Below are 25,367 nucleotides of genomic sequence, written 5' to 3' on the forward strand. Positions count from 1 at the left end.
CGTGTAGGACACCCCTTAGTTGTACTCTTCTATTATATGTGGCGCAGATGTAACCAAAAAAAATGATGAAGAGCCACGGAAATTACCACGTGGATCTTTCAACAACTCAACCATTAGCTGAACAAGATATTTATATTTTACCCTATAATTTAACCTCATATATTTTATCTTATCGTATGAATAAAATAAATTTTAAAGAAACAAGCAAACAAGGTTTTTTCTTTAAGTACTCATCATCAACAGACAGAGATGATCACTCATTCCCAAGGGTCGATTCTTTTTTTGAACAACTAAAATTACTTAAAAACTAGAAGGGTCCTTGTCATTAATTAGATGAACTCCATTGGGCAGGCAGAAGAGGCTAGAAGGAATTACGGATACATAGGAGCTTGTGAGAGATTTCTGAAGCAGCCAAGCCAATTTGCCTGACGTAGGAGTTAGGACAACCGACCACAACGCAAGGAAGAATCATAAATGCACAGCTGCTGTGCAACTATCAGTAAACTTTTTGCTTCTTTTAAACAGAAGAAAAAAAAGGAAAAGATTGAAAATCTCTCTAATTTTGTAATGACGCTTTAAGCCTTTTATTGTTTAACATCCATCACTCCTCTTTTTTAAAAAACCAAAAAAAAGTCAAAATCTCCTCACTACACGCCACTACCCTATTAAAGCTTCACAGAAAAAGAGAGAGATGCAGATGTATATCACAGCATAAAGCGATCCCAGCACCGATTCATCGCAATTCTCATACAAGGACCCTTTCTTGAATGGATCAGATACAGCACAACCATGTTATCATAAGAGGAGTGAAGCTCCATATCGCTGAGATCGGAGCAGGTCATTTCTCCAGCCATTTTCTTCTCTTCTCTGTTTGTTAAATGTTAAATTATATACATTTTTCTTTGCAGGCCCGTCTGTGGTAGTTTACTTACATGGATTTCCGGAGATATGGTATTCCTGGCGGCACCAGATGATGGCAGTGGCAAAAGCTGGGTACCGGGCGATTGCACCTGATTTAAGGGGTTACGGACTATCTGACCACCCACCTCAGCTGGAAAATGCATCCTTCGATGACTTCGCCGACGACATCCTTGCTATGTTAGATTACTTCGGTATCCCCAAGGTAATTAATAACTAAACTTCATCCTGCACTGCCCTCGACTGCAGCTTTCTCATCTCAGCACTCTTTTGTAGGCCTCGTTGGTTTTTCAGTAATCAGCTAACACATTTATCCCCGGGTCCCACACTAGGCGGGTTTTCTGAAAGTGGTTAAATTGAATTGGGATCTGCTTCTCACAGAACCTGCCTCACAATCCCACTTTTTATCGTGAACATCTCCCATACCAGGAGGCCCAGGACATGCTGTGAGCACAGTGTGAGGTGCGCTTTGTGAAGAGTATATCTGGATTCGGGTAAATTAGGGGTGAGCATAATTCGGTTAAAACCGAATAACCGAACCAAAAATTTTAATTTCGATTTTTTTTTAATTCAACTTTGTTTTGGATTTTGAATAATTCGATTTTCGGTTTTAATTTTTAGAATTAGAAATTCGATTAACCGAATTAACCGAACTTTGGTATATATATGTAACATATAATGTATAATATATTATATTATTTATGTATTAATATATAATATATTGAAATTTACTTTCATAATATATATTATATGTTATAATATAGTATATAGTATATACATTATTTGATCCGAAAATTTTGATTTTGGTTTTTATATAATTCGGTTTCAGCTCATTTTTATTTTTTTACTTTGATTTTAAAAGTTTTGCAGACCAAATAAATTGAAAGCTCAGCCCTAGAGTAAATGGTTTATTCACCCTCCAAGAGGGTATTGGTTTCTTAGGTTTCAACAGGTAGTCAGGTATCATCAGTTGGTACATTAGCTGGTAATCCTAACGGATACGTTGAATCGAGTCCCACTATTACCACCTAGCTTAGAGAGTTATAATGTGTTGCATTGATAAAATAAAATAAAAAATAAATAAAAAATCTGCTTACCATGCAACCATTATAGTGGCATAGCAGGTTCGTCAATTACCTAATTAACCAATTTACATTGCCAGATACCGACAAATTAACGGTTCTTAATTCAAAACAGGTTAAACAAATTCATAGTTTGAATAAAAACATCCTTTCTCACTTAAATTTTTCCATGGATGTTGCACAGGCTTTCCTGGTCGGAAAAGATTTTGGAGCCTGGCCTGCTTACTTGGTTTCTTTACTGCATCCGGAGAGGGTGTCCGGAGTTGTATCATTGGGCGTGCCATTCTTCATCCCAAGGCCCAATCAATTCGATGACTTCCCCGAAGGATTCTACATCTTGAAGTGGAAGGTACTCTTCTTCATTCTCCTATTCTCTCATTCTGTTGTAATAGTGGTTGTTGTGGATCACATTGATAACTACAATTGTGGGATAAATATGTTTATTGGGGCAAGTGTTTCCCAGTTAAAACTTGTCAATTAAGTGAGATTTCAGAGTTATTGTATGTTATATGTTACCCAGATAAAGAGAGTGCTGAGAGGGAGAGAATGCTTATTGGCATGTAGGAAGTTTAAGTCTCTAGTATCCTCAATTACCATGAAACCCAATATAACGGCAAGCGAATGCCGATATCATGGCCAACTTACTCCTGCTAAATACCAGCAAACAACGGGGCCTAAGAGACCTCCTAAGCAAAGAAGCAAACAGATCAGATATAAGCTGGCTGCTATTTTGTTGAATGATGTGGAAGAGAACAATAAATCATTTGTTACCATTTTGTTCAACAGTGGTTCTACTTATTATCAGATTTCCATCTCCTTGATGGTAGGAACCAGGACGAGCAGAAGCGGACTTTAGTCGTTTTGATGTTAAAACGGTGCTGCAGAACATCTACATTCTCTTCTCTGGTAGTGAATTGCCAATAGCAAAAGACGGCAAGGAGATTATGGACTTGGTGGAACCATCTACCCCTCTACCTCCCTGGTTCACAGAGGAAGATCTTGCAGCCTATGCATCTTTATATGAGAATTCTGGGTTCAGTGCTCCATTGCAAGTTCCTTACAGGTAATTAAGTACCTTGTTGGATTTTAATCTTATTAGAAATTAAATTCAATGGGGTTTGACTGATCAATTTGTTAGACGGTTTTTGTATGCCCTTAACTTCAATCTGATTTGATGTACTTTTGTTATTTAGTGGAAATAAATAAAGTGCATGTTTGATTCATGTTGTTTGGTTTAATTCTGTGTAAAACCCTAAAACTGGACATTTATAGAGACTCGTGTTAGTTTTAAATGTTCACAGCCGTTGGATAAGTCTGGGGAGATTTATCCTACCAAGGCTGATACTGGTGTGCCACCAAGTGTTGGGATGGCCTGTCTCAGCCACCAGGGTAAGACCCGAGGCACATGCAGTATGGGATTACTTGAATCCTTGAACCAGACCAGATTTCCAGTATTGCCCTGAACCTTGGAGATAGATGGGATGTTGGGACAGATTGAGAATTCATCTGAGTGGGTGCACTTTGCTCTTTGCCGCATGTCTCATGAAGAGCGGCCTTGACCTCTAGCAAAAGGTTCTGACCGTTGATGTTTCAACAATCACGATTCAATCAGGTGTGATCAAGAGGTACTATTCAAAATTAACGGTCATTAACTGTTAACTACCCTTCCTCTCCATCTTGCAGAATCGTGATTGTTGATAGAAATGCATTAATTCTATTAGCACCATCTTGCAGAAATGCCTTGGCTCTGTTACCTGTCTAGTTTAAGGAACTTATCTTCTGGGTTTGGTTCAGGTCATTGCGCAAGGAAATTACGATAACTGATCCAAAAGTTGAGGTTCCAACTTTACTGATCATGGGTGGAAAGGACTACATTCTCAAATTCCCTGGGCTTGAAGAATACATTGCGAGCGGAAAGGTAAAGGACCATGTTTCTGATTTGGAAATTAAGTTCTTTCCTGAAGGAACCCATTTCATCCAGGAGCAATTTCCAGACCAGGTGAACCAACTCATCACCACATTCCTCAATGGTCATATTTGTTCCTAGAACTAGAAGATTATATGCTGCATCAAATCAAACTCAGAAGACGGAGAATTCTGTGTAACATCACTAAATCTATTGGTTTAAAATTTTTAATTATCATGCTCCATGAAAAGGATTCGAAATTCAGTGGTACTAGACCTAAGACTTGAAACTTATCATGGATACAAGAGAAGAGTTCATAGCTCAAGTTGAATTTCATTTCCCCATGAATTTGCCTCCCAATTTTCACAAACCAACAATCCAACATACACAGTCACGGCAAACTGGAAACAATAAAACTGCAGTGGTGACGCCAGCATCTTCAGAATTGCTCCTAACTAGTTTGTTGAGCGCTTTAGCCCGGTAGAATGGTTGATTTATCATTTATCTAACTTCCTTATTGTGTTTGAAATGAAATGAACTCATTTAATTTTTCCTTTTTACATTTTGACTCCTCTGTGAAAGACACATTTTCCACGGGTGCTAACTGTAGGAAAATGGTATTCCTTTCATTTTCTGGAAGAACACAAACACGCATCAAGTCAAGGCTTAGAAGCTCCACTCTCTAGGGTTTTCTACTTTGTGAGCAAAAGATGGGATTACACATTTAGGTCCAAATTACAAGCACCATTAGGCATTATTACAACCTAGACACCACTGTATCTATACAAATAAATTTACAAAGTGGAACTTTCATGTAAAGAACTTCTCATACATGTGTCTTTTCCACCTAGAATAGAGTTTCAAAGTTCATAGGCAGGGAACCTGGCTTCAGCTGGCTCTATCATGTCCAGGAAAAGATAAGCCATACCTCCAATCCCTTCAAATAGTGAGTAGGGACGATCACCTCCATGCATCTTCCCTTCAGATATAAGCCTGTTAGCCCTGTCAAGTAGAAAGCACGCAAATGCCCTGGCCCTGTACAAATATTCCACATTACCGGTCTGTCGGTAGAGTGAGAGGAATGTGTAAGCATTCCCACTGATGCCATGGCAAATCCCAACTCTCTTAAGCAGCCCCCTCTTCCAGATCACCTCTCCAGCCTCCTCAGCTGCTTTCAGAAACTCGTCACCCCCAAAAACCTGATCAATTTAACATGCTTTAGTGGCAATTCTAAACAACGGTTGTAAAAACAGAAAACCTAGCTCCAACAGATTCAGACAACTAGCATTAGTTAATTCCTGCATCTAAAACATAATATCCCCCCAAGTCTCTGACAACTAAATTCAGTTAATTTAAAGGAGAAATCAACTGAGATTTGAGTAATTTGGTTGAAGAAAGACCAGTTGAATTTTAGAAGCTATAAAGCATAGATTTAAGTTGTGTTTGGTATCACTGTCATTTCAGGCTGAAACATTTTGAGTAGTGTGGGTGGTGCAAGTTTCAATGGTTAGAGGAGAAACTTGTTTGGTTAACACTATGTTTACAGTCTCATCAGCAATGCTGACTAGGCGTTTATAGTAGATATGTGTCTGGTATGTCCTGTTTCACGTTGAAGTGTTTAAAGTAAACTATTTAATTCTATGTAACACCAATCACACTTCCAATTACTGTAATGCCAATCCAAGATTTCATCAGATTTTATTTTTCTCCAATGTAACACCAATCACGTTGAAGTGTTGTATGATACATGATGCACCGTATCAATTCATCACCATGCCACATCGGATGACAGGTAAGCGCCATATCAGCTAAAACATTGTGAGATGCAATGGCTGGTGGGGGAAACCTCAATTTGACGTTTCCTCCAATGTCACCTCGTTGCTATTTTCAGACAAAACGTTTTTTGACTGTTTTGAGTTAAAACAGTCTCAACCAAATAAAAAATTCCCATTGCAATTCAAAATGCCTAGGTGGCACTGATGTGGCAGGGTTTCAGCTGGAAACGGCAATGGTACCAAACATACCCTTATAAACTCATCAATGTCAACATTCCTTGGATTGACCATAAAATCCCATTGCACCTGTCAGACAATCCAAACCATTTTCACAAGAAAAATGTGGAATAAGATTGCCGAATATATGCAATTCCAGTATCTAGCACAATCATAGAGAATCTCAACATTTGTGCCCAACCAAGGCATATTCTCCTTTTCCTAGTTATACAAAACCACCAGTCAGCTATCCATCATTTACCTAACATTGAACCCATCCCTGCAAGTATGATCAATTACCTAGTAGCTATACTTGATAACTATCAAAAGAAGCTTACCTCAGCAGCTTTGACAAGGGTTAGAGTGACACCAGGAGCACCATGACACCAATGCACAAGGCGATCATTGTCACTGCCCTCGCTCGAGGGATAATTCCCACTGGAAAAGCGATTCTTAATCATGTAGCGTAGGGTACCCTTGACATCTTCCTGCTCATCTGGCTTCAGTTCCATGCCCATCAAAACATGCATAATCCCGGCCAGTCCATGGGCTGCACCCCAGTACTTCTTTCCATGCCATTCAAACATCAAGGGGCAGCTACCTTTGTTGGATAATCGTCTTCCATCCTTGATGATTTCGTTCACCACTGGACCCTATATAATGTTTACCCAAATTCTCGTATCAAATACATGAAGCTCCTTTTCAAGCAAGGATCAAACCGGAGCACCATGTATGAAAGGGGAGAGAGAGAGAAGGTCTTACTGTTCGGGTAGAAGGAATGGTTCCTTCACCAATGTGTTTGTTTAAGAATGAACATGCCCACAAGAACCCAGCTCTCCCGTACAACAATTCATTCGGAACGTCTTTAGGAAGTTTAATCTATTCAGGTGAACATGGAAAAGAGACAATCCAATTGGTGAAAAGCCAACAAGTTGAGAACCAAATGCAAGAAATTGGTTATCAAGATTGAAGAATGAAATCACAGAGTAGATATGAAGATTATTACCTCTTTAAATTGGGTTAAGTAATAACTAAGCAACCGTTCGTCTCCGGCATGTTTTGCAATGACGGCGCCAAGAGCACATACACCGGCTCGCCCACATATAAACGCCACGTACCTTCCATCCACGGACAATATAAATGAAAACAATTAAAGCAAAACTACAGAGACAAAAACAGAGAGAGAGAGAGAGAGAGAGAGAGAGAGTACTTGGAACCACTGGAAGCAGAGTCACAAGCCTTGACAATCTCAGAGCAAAGGTTGAGATCATTTTTGTTCTTAGTGACTTGATAAGCTTTGAAAAGCAAGAAAGCCGTCCCCAGAGCACCCGTATAGAGTGTGAAGTCACTCAAGCGTCGCGTACTGTATCCCCACGTATTCGTCACAATCTGTTGAAAAGAACACAATTAAAGCATAACAAACACCTGGGGTAGGGGTTCGAACCACCATTAGTCATTTGATCCTATTGTTCGACTGCAAGTACCGTTTCCTTAAGATCCAAAGCCGTTCTTTTGAATTTCTCCGCGACAGTTGGGTAGGGAAGAGAAATGAGCTTCCGAAGCGAATCTCCGACGCCTTCGGGTGCTGTTTCCTCGGTTGTCTCGGCAACGAAATCCGGCATTTCGTTAGGGAAGAAACGGTCGGCCATCTCCCTTTTTCTCTTTATATTACGGTCGCTGATCATCGAGTTCGATTCTTTCCGTTCCTCAGCCAGAACGATAGTAAAAAAAAGCTCTTCGGAAACTTGATCAGTTCTTTCAGGCTCTCGACACATTTCCCCAAAGGAAGACTGGAAAAGGATCAAGGACGTGAGAACTGAGAACACGCAGATTGACGAATATACCCCTAAATATAACACGTGCCGAAGCATTTATAAACATTGTGGGGCGGAGATGTGGTTTCAACTTTTCAAGCGCGACAATTTAAGTGGCACGTGAAAAGATTTAAACGCCTTTTAAATATTATTTAATTTTCTTTATCAGTGATTCGCTAAAATCATAACAAATCATCAAATTTTTTATCCCTTTTAATTTTCAGATAATCAACCAAATAGCAAACTGAACAAGAATGATCTGTTTAGAAAATACTCCCATTGTTCGGAAAATTAGAGATACAAAGAGAAGAAAACGATGCAGAAAGAGAGAAATTAGGTGAGAAGGAGAAGGTGGTATGAAGCTCAAAAATTAAAGTTAATGGGAGCGGAAGAAGAGGCGGGTAACTGCAATGACAACAACCGCTATCATTTCTATTTACTTTATTCAATTTCTGTATCGTTTTACTCAAATTTTGATTTTCCGTATTGAAAATCACTGAATCCAAATGGGCTCTTGACTTCTTCGACTCTATCCGAAGCAGTAGATCAATCTAATGTTACCCAGGTTAGACCGATCGATCTTGATTTCAGTCATGACACGTTTTAATTATATCTTTCTAGTTATGTATTCTTTCTGTCTTATTGATAATTTTATCTTCAATACATTCATTCTGTCGGACATCGACATGATTGGAACAAAAGAAGAGACTCTTGAATCTGAAATCACTCGATCATTACTGTTGGATTTCTCTGAAAAAGTAGAAATATTAGATTCCTCAAAATGCTCATCTCATCTGTGTTGACATACCAAGAAGCGAGTGATGACTGTCCAGAGAAATCAATCGATGAAGACGACTCTTCGGTTTGGTCTTTTCAGGCTAACGCAAGTAGTATTAAAAAAGATAACAAAGGCGAAAACATCAATGAAGAAGATGACGTTGATGAAGAAGAAGATTACAATGGAGAGGAAGAAGATGGAAAGAGAGGAACATTTGTGGATGAACTCGGTGAAGGGCTGAGCAAGATGAATGTGAGGGAGAAGAAAATGCCAAAGTTTACAAGGAAGCTTACTCGATTTGTTTACAACAGCGATGACGAGATAGAAGGGGAAGAGGAGGTTACAGAGATGAGTTCTTTGCAGCTTCATGGAGATTCAGGTGAGACATTGAAATTGGACAAGAAGCTAAGACACAAAAGAATTAGGCCCGGCTATGAGCTGGTACCTTGGGCACGCCACATCTGTACTGGGGATTTACTTGACACAGTTCTCATTAGAATATTAAAAAACAAGAGAATGATCTGGAACAATTTCAACCATCCAAAGAGTGGACTGTCAGAAAAGATCGCGTTTCTGGTGTTTGTGATAAAGAGCTTGGGCTCTATTTCATCTCGTCTTGAAGAAGAAGATGATGAATGGTGTGTTTAATTTCTAAGAGTTATTTTAATATTTTCAAAAGTCTTAAATCACACATGAGGTCATGTGATATACATAACTGACAATCCATTAACTACTGGTACTTGATTTTAAAAGTTCAAATACTAAATTATCGCATTTTAAAATTTGGGGACCCAAGACACTAATTGGGAATTTTCCTTTTTAATAACTAGTATCTTTTTTTTGGGTAACATTATCTTATTTAACCTAACCAAACAATTGCCGTTTCTCTAATGACTAAGGCCCACAGGCCTCGGCCCATCCCATGTGCACAGTAAAGTGCATATACAAGACCCAATTAAAGTGAACATGACAAGGTCCATCGGGCCCAAAACTATGTAAACCCCACCACTTTCCAGTTCCCACAAAGACCCAAGGTACATCAGGAATTAGTATCAGCTCTCAAGAAGTTGAGCAAGTTATAAAATGCCATTCCTACCATCGAAAGTTTTAATTAATTAAAAAGTATGTAACATATAATCTGAACCAAAGGGACTTAAACAAAGCTTAGCTCATTATTATGACTGAAGCTCAGTTTCAAAATAGTATAAATACAAATAAGTACAAATTCATACAAAATACAAGGTTTTACATTCTACATATTTGTATTTATATTTCCAGACCGAGAAGATTGTAAATATAAATATGTACAATACAATTATAAGACTTAAAAATACGGTATAAAAGGTTTTATACTGAACATTTACATTTGCACTCTTCCCAAACGGAGCCTAAATAACCGATTCTTATCACTGTTATAAAATTGCTTGATTCCAAAGTGGTACACAAATGGATTGGCTAATCTTGATTCTAGGATTGCTTCTTCTAACATTACAAGAGAATGTTATGACATTGTGAACTCATAACTCACGTTTCCCCAAGTAAATTGGAAGCACCGGCCGATTTGATCCTCCTTGAAACTTGAAAGTACATCACAAGCCGATCTGCCTTGATGCATCAGTCCTGGACAAGGCTTACATAATCAGCTCACGTCAATGGATGGTAAAGGCCCTAAAGGGCATAAGATGATCATGCTAAGCATGTTTTTTCTTCGTTTGGAACCCATTCAGCCCGGCCTGGACCAGTTTTTTCCCTTAATCAGCTCACGAGTTCCTTGGTCGTCAGCGTCATGTTGCTTATTAACAGAACTAAAATTTAAAATTAAAGATGAATACGGTGTCAAAACAAAAATTAAAGATGAATAGGGTAAGATACTAAGATCTTCCTCTACCAGAAGGGAGATCCTCCGTTTTTCTCACATCATCTGCCTCTACTGAAACCAACATTATAGTTGAACCATTTAAACCACTCGTAGCCAAGGATTAAAATATTAATATCTAATTTATCATATCAGGCCTATCATATCCATACCAATGCATCCAAATACAGTCCGATTCCGGCCACCGGTTTCCGGGTCAACAGTCCGACCATCCAGTTCGAATGAATGGCCCATTCTGACAAACAAATTAAAAAATATATAAAAATAATAATTAAAATAAAAAAAAAAACAATCAAAAACCATTGAATAAGTTGACGATTTGATGGTTCAACCGCCCAAGTCAACAGATTATAGACTTTTTCAACGGTTTTTGGCCAAAAGCTGCATTTGGGGTAAAATGGAACCAGTTGCCCATACTGTTCCTGGGCCAAACGGTCCAACCATCCGGGTCAATGATGGTTCGAAAACCTTGAAATACACTTGGATACACCGATATAAAAGCTTTTCAAAAAATTTAATCCTTTAAATAATCTAATACTTTGTAGAATTAAAAAAATAAAAAACAAAGAATATCAGTGATACATACCGATACGGCGATACCCACAGCATATCAATATTTAAATCCTTGCTTTCTTGGATTAGGCATGTTGGCAATTATCAGCCAATTGATATGATATTGAATTTAAGAATAAAAAAGAGAGCAAGGAGAAGTGGCTAAAGAAGCGATGCACTAAGGTGAATAATTGGGATTCGTATAATATTTAGTATACAAGCATCCGTCCAGCGGGAAGAGAAACATTCTGTGCGGAGATGGTCAAACAGAACTGAAAATAATGTAAAGAAAACAAAAAGGACAAAAAAAAAGGAAAAAGAACAATGAATCAAGTTACAACATAGACCTGTGGTCAAATTCAATATACTGTGCTGCTTCCATTCACCCCCAATCAACTCTCGGCGTGGTAGGAGAGCAATCAGTTAATCAGGTCTGAGCAAGAGATGAAAAGCCTGTACAAAATCCCTGCTCTCAAGGGCACCTACATGATTCAATAACTTCACTTACAGCTGTGTGGGTTTCCGGTGAAATCATGTTTAGTGTCAGATGGAATGCCTGAAAAGGAGGAAAAAATGCAAATTAAAGATTATTACATCTGTTACATCAAAAAGGAAACATATTTCACTAGCATCCAACCAGTAAGCCCTCTTCATTCTCATTTGAACTGAAACCCATCGTTTGGTACATTTCTTGGAGTTGAATTGAACAAAACCAATTGCTTTTGTCAACCACATCACATTGGATGGTTGACAATTTTCCATAACTCAACTCAGCCTTAATTCCAACTATTTCAAAGGTTGACATCATTAACATAAGCATCCACAAAAATCTGATGTATCAGATGGTTAACATGATCAACTCAATCTGGTTTCCATTTATAGCCGGACCTACAGGTTTGGTTCACCGATTCAATGAAAGTAATTGCTATTAAATCATCCATGAAAAATGTGCCGATCCAATAAGCACACCCTCATTGAGTAAACACCCTACAATCCTACAAGTTTATCATTCATTGACTCAAAAATTAAAATTACAAAAGAAACAATTGCATACAGTAGGGTTTTCATGACTCGCTTAATGAGAGCACTGACATATTCTGAAAATGCACTGTAGGAAAGCATGAAAACAAGATACTACTTCTCAATTCCCATACTCGATGCTACTTAGAAAAGCCAAGGGATACCTACCACAAATCTCTCCAACACAGGAACGAGAACTTTCAAGTTGTTATCCGGGAGACAGCCAGCAATGGTGTTACGCACATTCTTACTGCCAGGAGCAGACAATTTTCCATTAGGAAAATCCTTAAAATTCTTCGTTCTATAATAAAGCAAAAGAAAAGACAGATACCTTTCAGTTGAAAGAAATGCAAGAAGCAGAGCAGCATAGGCCTCTAAGATCATCTTCTCAGCTTCACGCTCTCCTTGCAGCATAGCAGCCTCATCGCTCTGTGATAATCCAAATTCAAATACAAAATTAGTACTGGTATTCGATCATTTCCTTTACAGATTTTCCCTATTTATACTAGTAGCCAAGTTGAATTGACTGAAGGCTGTGCAAATGTTAGGAGCCAGTAACCAAAAAAAAAAAAAAAGCTAAAAGAAGAATAAAAGGGAAGGGTGGAAAATAAAGAGAGGAGAGACAAGTAGGAAGATGCTCTCTCCAAAGACCAAAACCCAACATCTTGGCTTCTTATAAAACCTTGTCTTTTCCTTTTAAGTCTAATTTCAATGTCATTTACAAACCATTGTTGAAGATCCAAAGTGAAACCATTTTTGGGAAAAAACAAATAAAACCTTAACATACACGAATATGCAAATATAAATTTTAAAAGAAATAAGATATTTCAAAAGGCATTTTAGTTCAATTGGTTGAACATAAAGGTTGCATCGCCGTTCAAGTCTTATATAAGCTAAACTTTTTAAACTCTAAGCATCATAGGTACAACCCACTATTAAGGTATTGTGTATACAACATCAAATTCAAGGCTAGTTAATCGAAACATAGCAACAAGCTAAGTGGAGAGGAGAACATCACATAATGAGCTTCATGTGTGTCTGAATGTGTATATATTTCACCGCAATTGAACAGCATATTGTGTTACTTGAGGGTTTATTTGAGTAGATCTGGTCATCAACAGCCAAAGCTTTGGAGCATTCACTCTCCTCAGAATACTAGCTGTCGGCCCCTCCTCTCCAGTGTCCAAAAGGCTTACTTTTATTTCTTGAAAGCCTTAATGGGTTAACTAAAGCAGTGAAGATTTTTCTAAAAAACAAAAACACTTTAACAAGATGGATTATGAAATAAGGTGGAAAAAAGTGAAGTTTGAACTTTGAAGAAATTTGCCTGGATTTATCACTTCAATAGTTCAAACAGACAGTTTACCAGGTTCAAGCCATTTTCACCAGGTTTAAACTTTTGAAATTGGGTTATCAGAACAAGAAATGTCTATTATTAAGTGTCAGCTGACTGCCGAGTCTGATCCAGGTCTCACCATATACCAGAGCTACCACTTGAACGCAAGGTGGTTTGCTCACAATTTCTTTATATTTTCATCTTTACCCCCTATCTTAGTGAGAGAAAAGAGGAAAAAATTGTTCTTGATCTTTGCATTTGCTTCAAGTAGTATTTTCTTACCCAGACATGGATCAGGAAATTGGAAGTCTGGGACACAGGACACAGCAACTCATTCATCGACCACCAAACACCTCTCCACTGACCCCCCCCCCTCCCAACACAAACACAAAAAGAAAGGCAAGTTGGGGCTAGAATGCTGGCAGAACCAATTTGCTTACCCCTGGAAATAGTATTCCTTCTCCAGCAGCCTCACCAGCTCCTTGGTTGGCCAGAAAGATAGAGCACAGTAGTGGAATTACACCCCTACTATTTGCCTTCCCTTCTGATCCTCTAGAGCTAGGTAATGAAACACTAGCTGCTGCAAGCTGTGATCTGCAACAGAACTCACTTTAAGTCGCACAATAAAAACCTTATAATCTACGTATCAACATAAATATGAGATTAAAAATGTCATAAATACAGATTAACAAAATACAAAATTGCAAAGGATTTATCCATCTATGCAGGGATATGCATTACATGGAGCATCCATGTAGTGAGAATCGATCAGTTTTCCCACACCTGTCAGTACACTCCACAATAGACAATCACCATCTCCCACCACCAATTGCAAAAAAGATTGATATTATGTGCTATATTCATGCATTTAACCCTCTTTGCTTTCTTCTATTTATTTTTCCCTATTCTTGGATATATATCAGAGACATCTCCACACGTGCAAATTAAAAAAAAAAAAAAAAAAATCCTCTCTACTTGTATCAAATTCCTTGTGTTGCACATTATGCCAGGAGGTTTGGGAAAAAGCCTATGTAGGATTTATAATATGCCAAAGTGTTAAATCTGGCAAGAAATTGATATATATAACCTAAATCACCAGACCATAAAGTAAAATGGGAGACTGGAGCTTGATCATATAATTAGAACATCAATTTTGAGAAACTCCATGTGTGTGTGTGTGCTTGCTTGCATGCATGTGTAAGGCATAAAACGTGATTGAGTTTTGGCATTAAAAGGTAGTAACTTAAAATTTAGTAGTTACACTAAAGATTTATATGCTATTTTAAGGTTTTGAAGAGAGGAACCATTGGTTGGTGTAATGGTAAAATCTCGGGCTGAAAAGTGTAGGAATGTGGGCTCAGATCTGAGAGCAGACATTCTGTGCAAAAAGAAATGCTAAAGGCTAGGTCCATATTCGGTCCATGAAGGGACCAGCATTAATAGCCTTGCTAAAGTTTTTAAGAATTGGGTGTATTAGTGCTTTTACTTGAAATCTGTGGCAAGAAAGACAAGGGTTGATAATGTGGGGTTGGTGCTTTCATCAAGGGGCACCATATAAAAATGTTATGTATCATATATTTTGTGGTTTGTGGGCATCAGGGAAAAAATACAACAGTCCCATATTGATTGGTAATTGGGACCCCAAGGCACTAACCTGTTTTGGCTATCCTTCTCAACCAAGTTTACCAGCAATCCCAAAATAGCAACAAGAAAATCTAACTCATGATCTGTGAGATGTCTCTCATTCTGATGATTGAGCTCAGTATTCGATCTAGGTGGTAGAATATTCTCTTCAAGTCGGCAGAACTCAGATGAGCAAGAGCTGAATGCTGGGAAATGGCAGACTATCAAAGAAGACATAGTTTCCAATCCTCCAGAAGCAGCAATTTGTTTACATCCTACAGGATTGTCATTTGTTAAGTTCATCAGAACCTGCCAAGAAACAAAAGCAAATAAGAATGCTTCTGATGTTAGTTTCATGCCTGAACATTATACGCAAAACAAACCAAAATTAAATTTAATAAACACTGATGAAGAAACCATCCCCCAGCATCAAGGAGAAAGACCCGATATGATATTAGTGAACTTCACATTAGAAATGGAAATATTAATATTGTATCACCATTCACCACATGAGAATGCCTGAATCACTATCAGCCCATGAGCATTAAAATTCTCGAGATTAGGCTGACAAGAAACCTTAAGCTCCATTTCAGCATACCAGTGTTCAAGAAATCCAGTCTAGTCCAGATAAGTACATAGATTATAGTATCTACAAATATAAATGTAAATAATGTAAACCCATTATGATGAGATAATTGTAAAAACTAAAAAGAGATATACCTTAACAGCACTAAGAAGGCAATCCTCCAGAAGGTTAGAATTTTTTTCTCTAACTGAAGATGAAGAAGAGATGTCACAATCATGATGATTTTCTCCATTATTTGATCCATGTTGACTCGACACTATTAGGGGTTCACACCCATCCTCAATTTCTCTAACCGCCATCTTGCTTTTTGGAACTCGAGAAGCCTTTTTTCTCATTGATAATAACTCCCACTTTGAGGGCTTCAGTTCGTCTTCATCAAATGCAAATGGATCTTGGCAGTCTTTGTTACTTCCATAGTTCATATCTTCAGTGGTATTAGCTCTCTTACTTAGGCCAATATTCATCTTTGATCTGTTGGAATTTACAGAAAATCCACCATTTAAAGCCCTTGATATCTTATCATATGAACCTGATGCTGAAGAATTGTCAAACTTCTTTATTGAACAAACATCAGCCGGAGATGCAGTGGTGGTTTCAGAATTAGATATAGATAACTCTGACTGTGAAGGAGGTAACAATTGATGTTTTTGAGGTAATCTGAAGATCTTAAGAGAAGATGAATTGTCCATGCTACAACATTCTTTAGAAGAATTGCAGGATGAAGTGCCATTTCGGTCAACTGCAATTTGAGGGGGAAATCTATGTCACCATAAACAAAGCCTTTTTCTTAACTTTAGCATCAAAATTTAGAACATTTTACCAACTTTCAGAATCCATATTAGCAATTAATGAGTTGCAACCATCATTAAGGATCCATTATAATCATCCCTTATTGGATTTGAAAAGGGCAAAAAGGAAAGAAAGAAATTATTTAAGAAAATAAACCATAAATCTTTTGTTTGTAAAAATTAGCTACCCTAAACTTATCTGTAAATGGTAAACCTGAGTATTCATTTAACCTGGAAGAGAGGAAGAGGCTCGCTCAATACAATAGAAATGTATATAAACAGAAGGAACAGGGAAAACTTGAACAAATAAGCATTTCCCCTGAACATTAAAAGAGGAATCAAAATGGCATTATCCTGTTGCCTTGTAAAGCAAGCAAGTTGGCATCCTCCAAAGGCCTTAATAACAGTATTCTGCATCTTGAATGTTCTGATGATGGCCTCCATGCTGAAAGTGAAATAGCAAGAAAGAAAACCAATTGATTTCACTGTTTGCCAAGATCTCCATGGGGAATCAGACTATATTAATTTTTCCTAAAGTGAATAAGTAAGCATACCTATAATGAGCAAATTCCAACATTTTTGGTTGAAAGAAAAGAGTGTTTTAAAAGCAACAAGGCAAGACACATGCCTTTTAGAAGCAAGAAGCAAATTTTTTTAAAATTAAAAAAAAATGCAAAAAAGTATCAAAAATATTAAAAATAGTATTAATAAAAATGAATACTTAAATTTAAAACTAAACGCTTTAAAATGCACATTAGCTCAAACTAAAATACATAAACATAACATATAAAATGAATTCAAAGTGAAAATGTAAAAATAAAATTAAACAATAACATATAAAACATATTCAAACACATGAAACTTTCAATTTCTTTATTTTTTACCCTAATTCTACAAGCTAATTCATACCAAGCCCCTTGAGGCAAGTCCAAACATACCCATTCTAGGGTCTTAAATTATTAACCCAGAATCCAGATATAAAAGATTGGTTTTTAATTTTAATTATAGCTCATCTTTCTTTTCCAAATTTGAGTTCACTTACCTATAGAAGAAGAGTACATCCTTCAGCATCACACAAATTTGGCTAGAAATCCAGAAAACTCATAAGTTAAAGAAACAAAATTTTCAACACTATTATAAGATCTAGAAAGTTTTATCTAGCACACTGGCTTCTGTCTTAAACTGGATAACTTATAAAAGTCAATGGATTTGAAGCATCTTGACTCTTGAGCTGTAGTTCTGACCTGCCACAATTGAGCATGCTTAATTGATTATGACAGTGGGGTTTCACAAACTAATGCCAAGAGGTCAGGAATCCCAAAAGTGATGTTTTCTCATTGAGTAAAACACTCACAACAGCCTTGGAATCACACATCACAAATTAATGGTGTCGTAATGTCTGAGGTCCTATTGTAATCTGAGAGTTTGAAATGCTAGGGTTTTACCCATTCTAAGTTTGTCACAAGGTTTTGCTGAGCAGTAACAATGCAATCAAATTCACAGGCCTAAAGCTTTACACAGGTAAGAGGCCCCAACTAGGATGCATAGTTGTCAAGGCAACACATATGCATCAAGGTGCCCTTGAAGCCTCACCTCACCTAATCGCCAAACATTTTTGTACAATTTTCCATAAAATACTTTTATATTCTTAATGTTTTGAGATTATATTTACAAAATAGATATTATTACACTAAAATATTCATGTTGTTTGTTTCTATACTAATTTCTTTTTATTATTTTCTTCTTTGTTAGAGTTTAATCAATACAAGCATTGCTAAATGCTGTATTGAACCCTCAAAGACTTCAAAACCTGAACCAACAAGGAAGAGCTTGAAATTGCCTAATCAAAACATTTTCTTCTTCCACATCTTCTTCTCTTCATTTCCTATAACAAAAATAGGAGTTCAAACCCTACATTTTTTGAATTTGCGTTTCTTTCTTCTTTTTCTTCTCATGAATATGTTGATTTTCTGTACTTTATTATGAAGTTCATATTTTTGTTACGAAAATTATAGATAATTATTAAGGAAATATTATTATGAAACCTAGGGAACTACCCTAGGATATATGTTTTTTACTTAAAAAAATCCATCACCTAGGTGACAAGGCGCCCCCTGTCACCTAGTCTCACCTTGGCACCCTGAAAATTATGCTAGGATGATCTATGAAAAGCCCCTCCATCAAGCCCAACTCATGAGGATAGATGATGTATGTCTCATGCAAATTCCTTTCTCAAGGCATTTAAAAAAAAACGTTTCTGTATTTACTCTCATCTCTCATGTTTAATGAACTTAAGAATTACAACATGCTCTCCAACTTGTTTGCTTTGAGAAGAGAGGTTTTTATTCCTATGGTTGTGAGTCTGATTTTCATTCTCTTTCCTCGTTGGATCTCTGTTGCACCAACATATCAGATCTTGTTGTTTAAGGATGTAACAACTTTATTATCTTATTAGAAACTACTGTCCAGCCAAAGGCACTCCTTCAAATGGAATTGTTTTGAAATAAGGAAAAGGGGCAAAAGATGAAGTATTAAACCAATAAATTTCAAGTGAAATATAGGTGAGTATTCTTGGGAAGATCCTATTTCTTATATTGTCATATGCTAAAACAAGAATCTTGATCAAACCCAAGGGTAGAGACCTCTCTTCCACATTTTGCAGTTTTACAGAATCAATAACTATATTTGCTTGGCAGCAAGTTATCTCACCTGATTACCCTAGTCAAACAACCCATATTGTTATTAAGGAGACATGCTGACTTAGTGCACATACTAGTGAATAATGAGTTCTAATTGAAACCAGAACCTAAGGCAGGAAAAAGATTAGATTATTGTGTAAGATGAATCACTTTGACAGAACCCCATAAGTAAATCTTTTGATTAGAATGTTTTATTTATGCATGATAAAAACCTACAATTTGGATGTTATCATATACAACTAAACAGGAAATAACATTAGCATGATATTTACAATGAAACAAATGACTAGATACCTCCATAGACTTCTCTTAATGGAATCTCTGAAGCTCCACCTGTCCCATCAGAAACATGCTGACACTTCACATCATTGGAATTGGAGGAAGAACTCTGTAACAAAGAGAGACCTAGAAAACAATGGAAACATTGTCAAACAAAATGCCGGAGTATAATTTTACTGACTCTAAATATAACAACGAAAAATTCTTAAACGTTCAAGCTAAAATAATGAACTGTTTATATTTTAATTACCCGAAAGAATTTTTATGACACTTATAATGAGTCCTGCAAATGACAGAGAGGATCCCTCACGAACCAACTTTTCTCTCATCCCAAGCAAATGATCCTATTATTAAGGCAATACAAAGGTTACAAAAGTGATGGGCATCGCCAGCATTTTAAAGTCTCACCAAGACAGAGTGATTTCACTTGTACCTGGTTATCCTTGCTTAGGAACGTAGCGTTCTCCATGATTTTCAAACATTTTAGGAGCAAAACCACACTTTCCAAAGCTGCATCATCTTTTAATTCCCGAATGGAGGGCGAGCTAGATTTTAACAATCTCTGTAAAAAGAAGAAGAATTCTTGTAAAGAAACATTTGCAAAAGATATAAAGCAAATAAAGCCTTTAAGCAATGTTTGATACAGATACTTGAGGAACAAAGTTAAAACATACATGCGTCTGAACAAAAGACTTCCCATTATGTTTGATGGTAATAACCATTGCACCAACTTATAATGTTAGAGGACCTATAGAACAACCATAACTCAGAAGCTGTCTCAGTAAACTAGATCTGTTTGAGTTCTTACCACACGCACGTTCTCTGATCACAGTTTTAACATGCACGCATACATGTGCATATAAACAGGAATACACATGATAATGAACAACCATGAATACAACACAAACTTTAAAAACAGGACCAGAAAAGTATAAGCCCAATAATAAGCTCAACAACTACAGCAAAATCAGCAATGAAAACCAATAGAAGGATAGGGGATAAAATGGGAAACTTGGAAGTAACAAAATTAACCAGTTCCACAACTTAAGTGGTTGAAATTAATGTTGTATTTGAGAGCAGAAATACGTATAGGCATTCAAGAGAACTGCTTCTGAACACATTAATAGAACATTTGTTAAACCTACCAAGTACCAATAAAATCATCCAAGTAAAACCTCCAAGATACATAACCAGAATCAAAAGATCTACCGGTAAATTTCTATTAAGCAGAGAATCAATAGCATTTATGCTGTTCTCATGCCCTAAGCTTCCCAGCAGAGGAGAACTAAAACACAAAACATAGTAGCATCATCATAATCACAGGATTTATCAGTACATTTCTGTTAAGCAAAAAAAAATAGCAATATGATGTTCTCATGCAATAAACATCCTTAACAAATAAGAATTTTAATGCAAAACATGGTAGCATAATTTGTTAAAACATGGATGGCTTACAATTATGGAAAGCAATTCACCAAGATGCTACTGTCATACGGATTGCAGCATTGAAATACAAATTTGTAATTGAAAATGCAATTTGCAATATTATGACTCCAGTAAATCAATTTTTTGGTGACTAACTGAGGCTGCATTATTCATTTAATTTGTTTTAGATTATGAACTAATTATACATAATTATTTTTGGTGGACCAAATAAACATACAGGGCTCACACCTCCATGGTGGAATGGCAATTCACAGTGACATCAAAGACAGCATCTAGTCCTCCAAGTTCTCGTAATCTTTCCTTGAAATTTCCTCCAACCCTTCTTATAGTGCCAGATGTATCTGAAAGAATAAACAGTAGCATGAAAACCCAAGAGAAATCAATAAAGGGATAAATTTTCCTTTAACGGGAACACAGGACTATGTTTGAAACACTATGAGCTCCTAAAAAGTGAAAACCCAGAATAGTAGATAAAGTTCTCCTAGTACCTTCAAGTGAAACGGTAGATAAGCATGCCTTCTCCATTGTCAACAAAGCTATCCATTTTGGGCTTAACTCTGGCCTCCCCATTCCTTCATTGTCCCCATTGCACGAATTTATCTCCTTGCAGCTCAAGAGAATTTCCTCAACTTTTGAAATGACAGCACTGGAGCTAGAATCTAGCTTTTTGGTTGTATCTCTCAGTATGACTGGATCCTTGCGTAGTGCTAGAAGCTTACAACCGATGGTCGGTGCTTTGTTCTCCACAGTATTAGCAAGGGGTGGTTTCAATAATTTAAGTAGAAAGCTAATGGAAGTAGGAGAATCCAGAAGGTGATCATCTTGGCCCTGAAAAAGTAAAATCCACAAATGCTTGAAGAAATTTATTTGAAAAAAAGGATACATCCAAAAAATTCCAGTTAATCTAGTGAACAGGCATACATAATAAACCCATATCTTTTATAACAAATCTGTTTATAAATGTAGTGAAGCCAACAAAAAGATTAACATAGGAAATGGTAACCATCTTGATCCACGTAACGATTAGCAGAGCAGAAGAAGCATAATTCGAAGCAGCAAATCATCCAGTTGGAATAAGACAGGACTGAAAGCAAAGAGTTGCAATTTTCCAGTATTGAACTCTAGAACTGCCTATAAGTAATCCATTAATTACCCAATGTTGGCCCTGGTTATTGAACTGCTATGAGGTAAATACATAGTTAGGAAGGGGAAGAATTAGCAACTGTAATCAGATCCATAGATCATCTCTTTCGGGGACAGCTAAGGGGCAATTAGTTGAAACGAAGCAGTCAGCAAAAGAGGATAGACTAAGGCAGCATCAGGAACTAGCCTAATGTTGAAGGGCTAAAAGCTTTGTATATACTACACTGCATTCTTTTTAATTTCTAATAAAATTTTGGTCATCAAAAAGAATGTTAGCCCTAGCTATCTTGGATCTTGGGAAGAGTGGACTGGATATAGACCTAACCCTTGGCATTTTATTGCAAAAAAGCAGATGCTATCAGACTTGAACTGGCGCTCTCATTCTTATCAGCCAAAGATATTGCACCAATTAATCCATTAGAATAAAAAAGTTAAAGCCATGCAGCCACAGACCATACCCTCTCAGTGAGAGTGCTACTTGATCACAGACATTTGACGGATTGCATTACACTAGCTCAAAAATGTTAAGAAAAAGGTAGAGTTAGAAAGTATATGGCATTATTGAACAGTGAAGATCATAATGGTAGGTCTTTTGCTATCAAGCTCCTTCCCATGTTTTTCCATCAAGTTCTTTCTCCCTTCAGCAACCAATTAAGTTTAGCACATCAAAAGCATGAGTTAGAAGGACCACAATCATAAAAAAAAAAGAACTAATAAACCCTTATAGGAATTGAGATCTTGTAGCATATAACACATTAATCAATTAACTGCCAAAATACATGCAGTAGGGGGAGGGGGAGGGGGAGGGAAGGGGGAGAGGAGAGAGAGAGAGAGAGAGAGAGAGAGAGAGAGAGAGGTTTTGATGAGTGATACGGCACAAGAACATCAAAACAATGAACAGATTAATTTTGCATGATCAAAACAAACTAGGTTCTCATTTCTCAAAGTTAGCATTCATTTGTTGGGAAATTCTCCATTCATCTTCTCAACAACAGCAACAACAAAACCAGACATCAAAACAGCAGATGAAACTGTACCACTTCTCAAAGAAAATATAAAATTCCAATAGCAGCAAAAATAAGTTGCATATTAAAAAGTGTAGTTGGAAGTCGAACTTGTTGGCATTGAAGTGGAGCTAAAACTATTCCAACATGCTGCTCTTATGCAGGTTATCAACAACTTACATCACTTGCCAAAATGTAAAATAGTGCTGCAGCAGCCAGAGTGCTTGGAGAATCATCAAAGCTGAGACCCATAATAGAATCAACTATTGTCTTGGCCATCCTGAAAATCCAGTGTTTAAAAGTTAAAATAGAAGACATGCATAGCATTTCCAACCTGTAAAGATAAGCATCCATAGAAGACTGCAGGATAAAAAGAAAATGCAAGGCAACCATGCAGGCAATCATAATAACAGTCAACCATATGGTTAATTATTCACATGATGCATACATAGGTTCATTGGATTGGCCTTGCTGTGGACCCCCCCCCCCCAACCACCACCAAGATATCCTAGGCAACATTTTGAATGAATCAGATACTCGTAACCCTGGGTTCTAAACCTTGCACAGACACTAGCCAAACAAAGGGAAAATGGAGAAAGGTCCTCAGAAAGGGTACCAATTTTAACTGGTTGGAACTATCCAAGCAAGTCAGTTTCTTTCTGTTTTTAAATCTCCTTAGTGAGGCTCATCCAGTTGTCCCTCCCCAACCCTTTTCTCCAACCATAGGAATAGAAGCTGAAAAGAACCCAAGCCCATACATGATTAGGTATGGGAGTTACATATATATAATTCTCTAACTTTTCAACATGACAACATGCTTCTTTTAATCCTTTTCCTAAGAAATGGCAATTGAAGATACAAGATCATAAAAAACCCAAATTAAACAATAAATGTATTATCCATTTATTCGATGCATATCTACACTGCCAGGTATGAGTGCCATGAGATTCCAATCTATGACCTTTGCATGTAACAACATGCATCTTAACTGTCCTAACTAAAGTAATCAAAATAAAAAGATCATAGAAAGCACAGCACAGGTGTTATGGGATTCTAATTCAATTGCTTGTGCACGTAATCCAAGCTATAAAATTGTCAGGAAATTCAATTTTCTCAGGAACATGCAATCTCCATTCATTTGATATTTGACCATGGCAATGAGCTAATGATGTCAAGAAGAACCAGAATGCTAAAGAAGTTTTGAAAGAAGACTAAGAACACGTTCGGGTAGTTTTAACTTACCACGTTACTGACTTATGATGTCACCTTTTCTGATGCTAAGAAAATTTTAAAAAAAAATTGACAAGCAAAAGACATATTCATGTCGAATTCACAATGAAGCACATTTAATATCAAGATAGGAGTTCCATTTTACTTCTGTTCTTAGAAACAAAAACAGAATAAAGGAAATGCAAAATTTGACTCACCCCTGAGTTCTTAGAAGCCGACGTTGTTGTGCAGTGGCGCAGATTGATAACAGAGACAGCAGGCTCGCCCGTCGGATCCGAGATGGCTGGCCCCTCCGGAGCCCATCCAAAGCAAAATTCACCTCGTCCACGTGCTCCATCATCTCCCCAAATTCCTGAGCTTCCATCAAGGTCGACGTAGCCGGAGCAGGAAGTGACCGAACCCCCTTAGAAATCAAAGATTTATGATTCTTAATTTCTCCTGATTCGCGAGTTATAACTCTAGGCTTCTTGAGCTTGCGAGCTACGCCGTCCCCGTGTGACCCAAAATCAGGCCCCGGTGCTCGAGGAGGAAGAGCGGACAACGAACCTTGAGATGAATTTAAACCATACAAGTCCGTATCAAAGGACCAAGGAGACGAATCTTGGGACGAGAAGGCAACGCTATAGATTTCTTGTGAACTTTCTTCGGGCAGAGACTCCTTGTAGCTATCATCGACGCCGCCATTGAAGCTCGAGTCGGAGAAGTTTCGGCTAACGCAACGATTCCGACGGGCGTAAGTTCGAACGATCATCTTCCGTTTCTAGCTTGAACAATTCGAGTCTTTCATGTGTGGTGGGCGTGAAAGAAGAAGAGATTTTTCTAGGGCAAACTTCTCTGAAACAAAAAAAGAAGTTGTTAGAAAATACTAGAGAGAACGAACCGTTGGACCTTTATGAATTCTGAGCTCCGCTTTGGAGCTTCAAAAGGAAGATCAAGATTCTAACATCGGGAGCTCCACAGCTACGAAGAGAAGGTTTTCATTCGAAGGTTTTCGTTTGAAAATTGAAACTCTGCTTCCGTTTTTTTCAAAATTCGAGCATTTTTATTTATCTAGTTTGGTCAGCTGTTTCCTAATTAGAAGGGTATCTTAGTCATATGGATCATATGACCAATCAAGAGCGAAACGTGGCACCAAAAATACTTTCATTGGTTAATCAGACATAACTTCGTGGGACCCTATTTTCGTGAATAGGGCACAAAGAGCGTGGATGGGTACGCCCCCCGACCTGTTTTACCCACTGTTAGTCTGTTAGATAGGTCCTCAGTCCCCACTTTAAGGCTGGAAGGAGTGAATTT

The 25,367-nt window shown here is 37.4% G+C and overlaps 3 protein-coding genes and 1 long non-coding RNA gene across 5 annotated transcripts; 2 read left to right on the top strand and 2 right to left on the bottom strand.

The window, feature by feature from the left end:
* Positions 1-409: 409 nt before the first annotated feature.
* On the top strand, positions 410-4,250 carry LOC148875820 (epoxide hydrolase 1-like). The gene is made up of 5 exons (XM_088965616.1): positions 410-837; positions 909-1,123; positions 2,185-2,349; positions 2,828-3,063; positions 3,795-4,250. Exons 1-5 carry the CDS (start codon positions 768-770, stop codon positions 4,045-4,047), a joined length of 939 nt encoding a protein of 312 aa, XP_088821742.1. The 5' UTR covers positions 410-767; the 3' UTR covers positions 4,048-4,250.
* A 322-nt stretch (positions 4,251-4,572) lies between these two features.
* Positions 4,573-7,685, bottom strand: LOC148875821 (lanC-like protein GCL2). Its single transcript, XM_088965615.1, has 6 exons — positions 7,382-7,685; positions 7,108-7,286; positions 6,904-7,015; positions 6,660-6,776; positions 6,236-6,550; positions 4,573-5,105 (listed from the first exon to the last, which is right to left on the bottom strand). The coding sequence occupies exons 1-6, from the start codon at positions 7,670-7,672 to the stop codon at positions 4,767-4,769; spliced, it is 1,353 nt and encodes a 450-aa protein (XP_088821741.1). The 5' UTR covers positions 7,673-7,685; the 3' UTR covers positions 4,573-4,766.
* A 276-nt stretch (positions 7,686-7,961) lies between these two features.
* On the top strand, positions 7,962-9,260 carry LOC148875822 (uncharacterized). The gene is made up of 2 exons (XR_016105324.1): positions 7,962-8,276; positions 8,414-9,260. It is a non-coding gene; the product is annotated as an uncharacterized LOC148875822 (long non-coding RNA).
* A 1,816-nt stretch (positions 9,261-11,076) lies between these two features.
* Positions 11,077-25,341, bottom strand: LOC148875823 (wings apart-like protein 2). 2 transcript variants are annotated; one of them, XM_088965417.1, is made up of 14 exons: positions 25,016-25,341; positions 24,269-24,905; positions 23,022-23,121; positions 21,183-21,522; positions 20,923-21,035; positions 19,682-19,810; positions 19,499-19,592; positions 19,264-19,374; positions 15,617-16,221; positions 14,928-15,205; positions 13,714-13,867; positions 12,269-12,366; positions 12,106-12,187; positions 11,077-11,473 (listed from the first exon to the last, which is right to left on the bottom strand). In XM_088965417.1, exons 2-14 carry the CDS (start codon positions 24,820-24,822, stop codon positions 11,390-11,392), a joined length of 2,742 nt encoding a protein of 913 aa, XP_088821543.1. In that variant the 5' UTR covers positions 24,823-24,905; positions 25,016-25,341; the 3' UTR covers positions 11,077-11,389. The 2 variants fall into 2 exon arrangements, with proteins under 2 accessions (XP_088821543.1, XP_088821542.1); XM_088965416.1 differs by having other exon boundaries at positions 24,269-25,319.
* Positions 25,342-25,367: the final 26 nt, after the last annotated feature.

The sequence above is a fragment of the Nelumbo lutea genome, chromosome 1 (assembly GCF_056320005.1).
Source record: "Nelumbo lutea isolate HS-2025 chromosome 1, American lotus-T2T, whole genome shotgun sequence".
Classification (NCBI taxonomy): Eukaryota; Viridiplantae; Streptophyta; class Magnoliopsida; order Proteales; family Nelumbonaceae; genus Nelumbo; species Nelumbo lutea.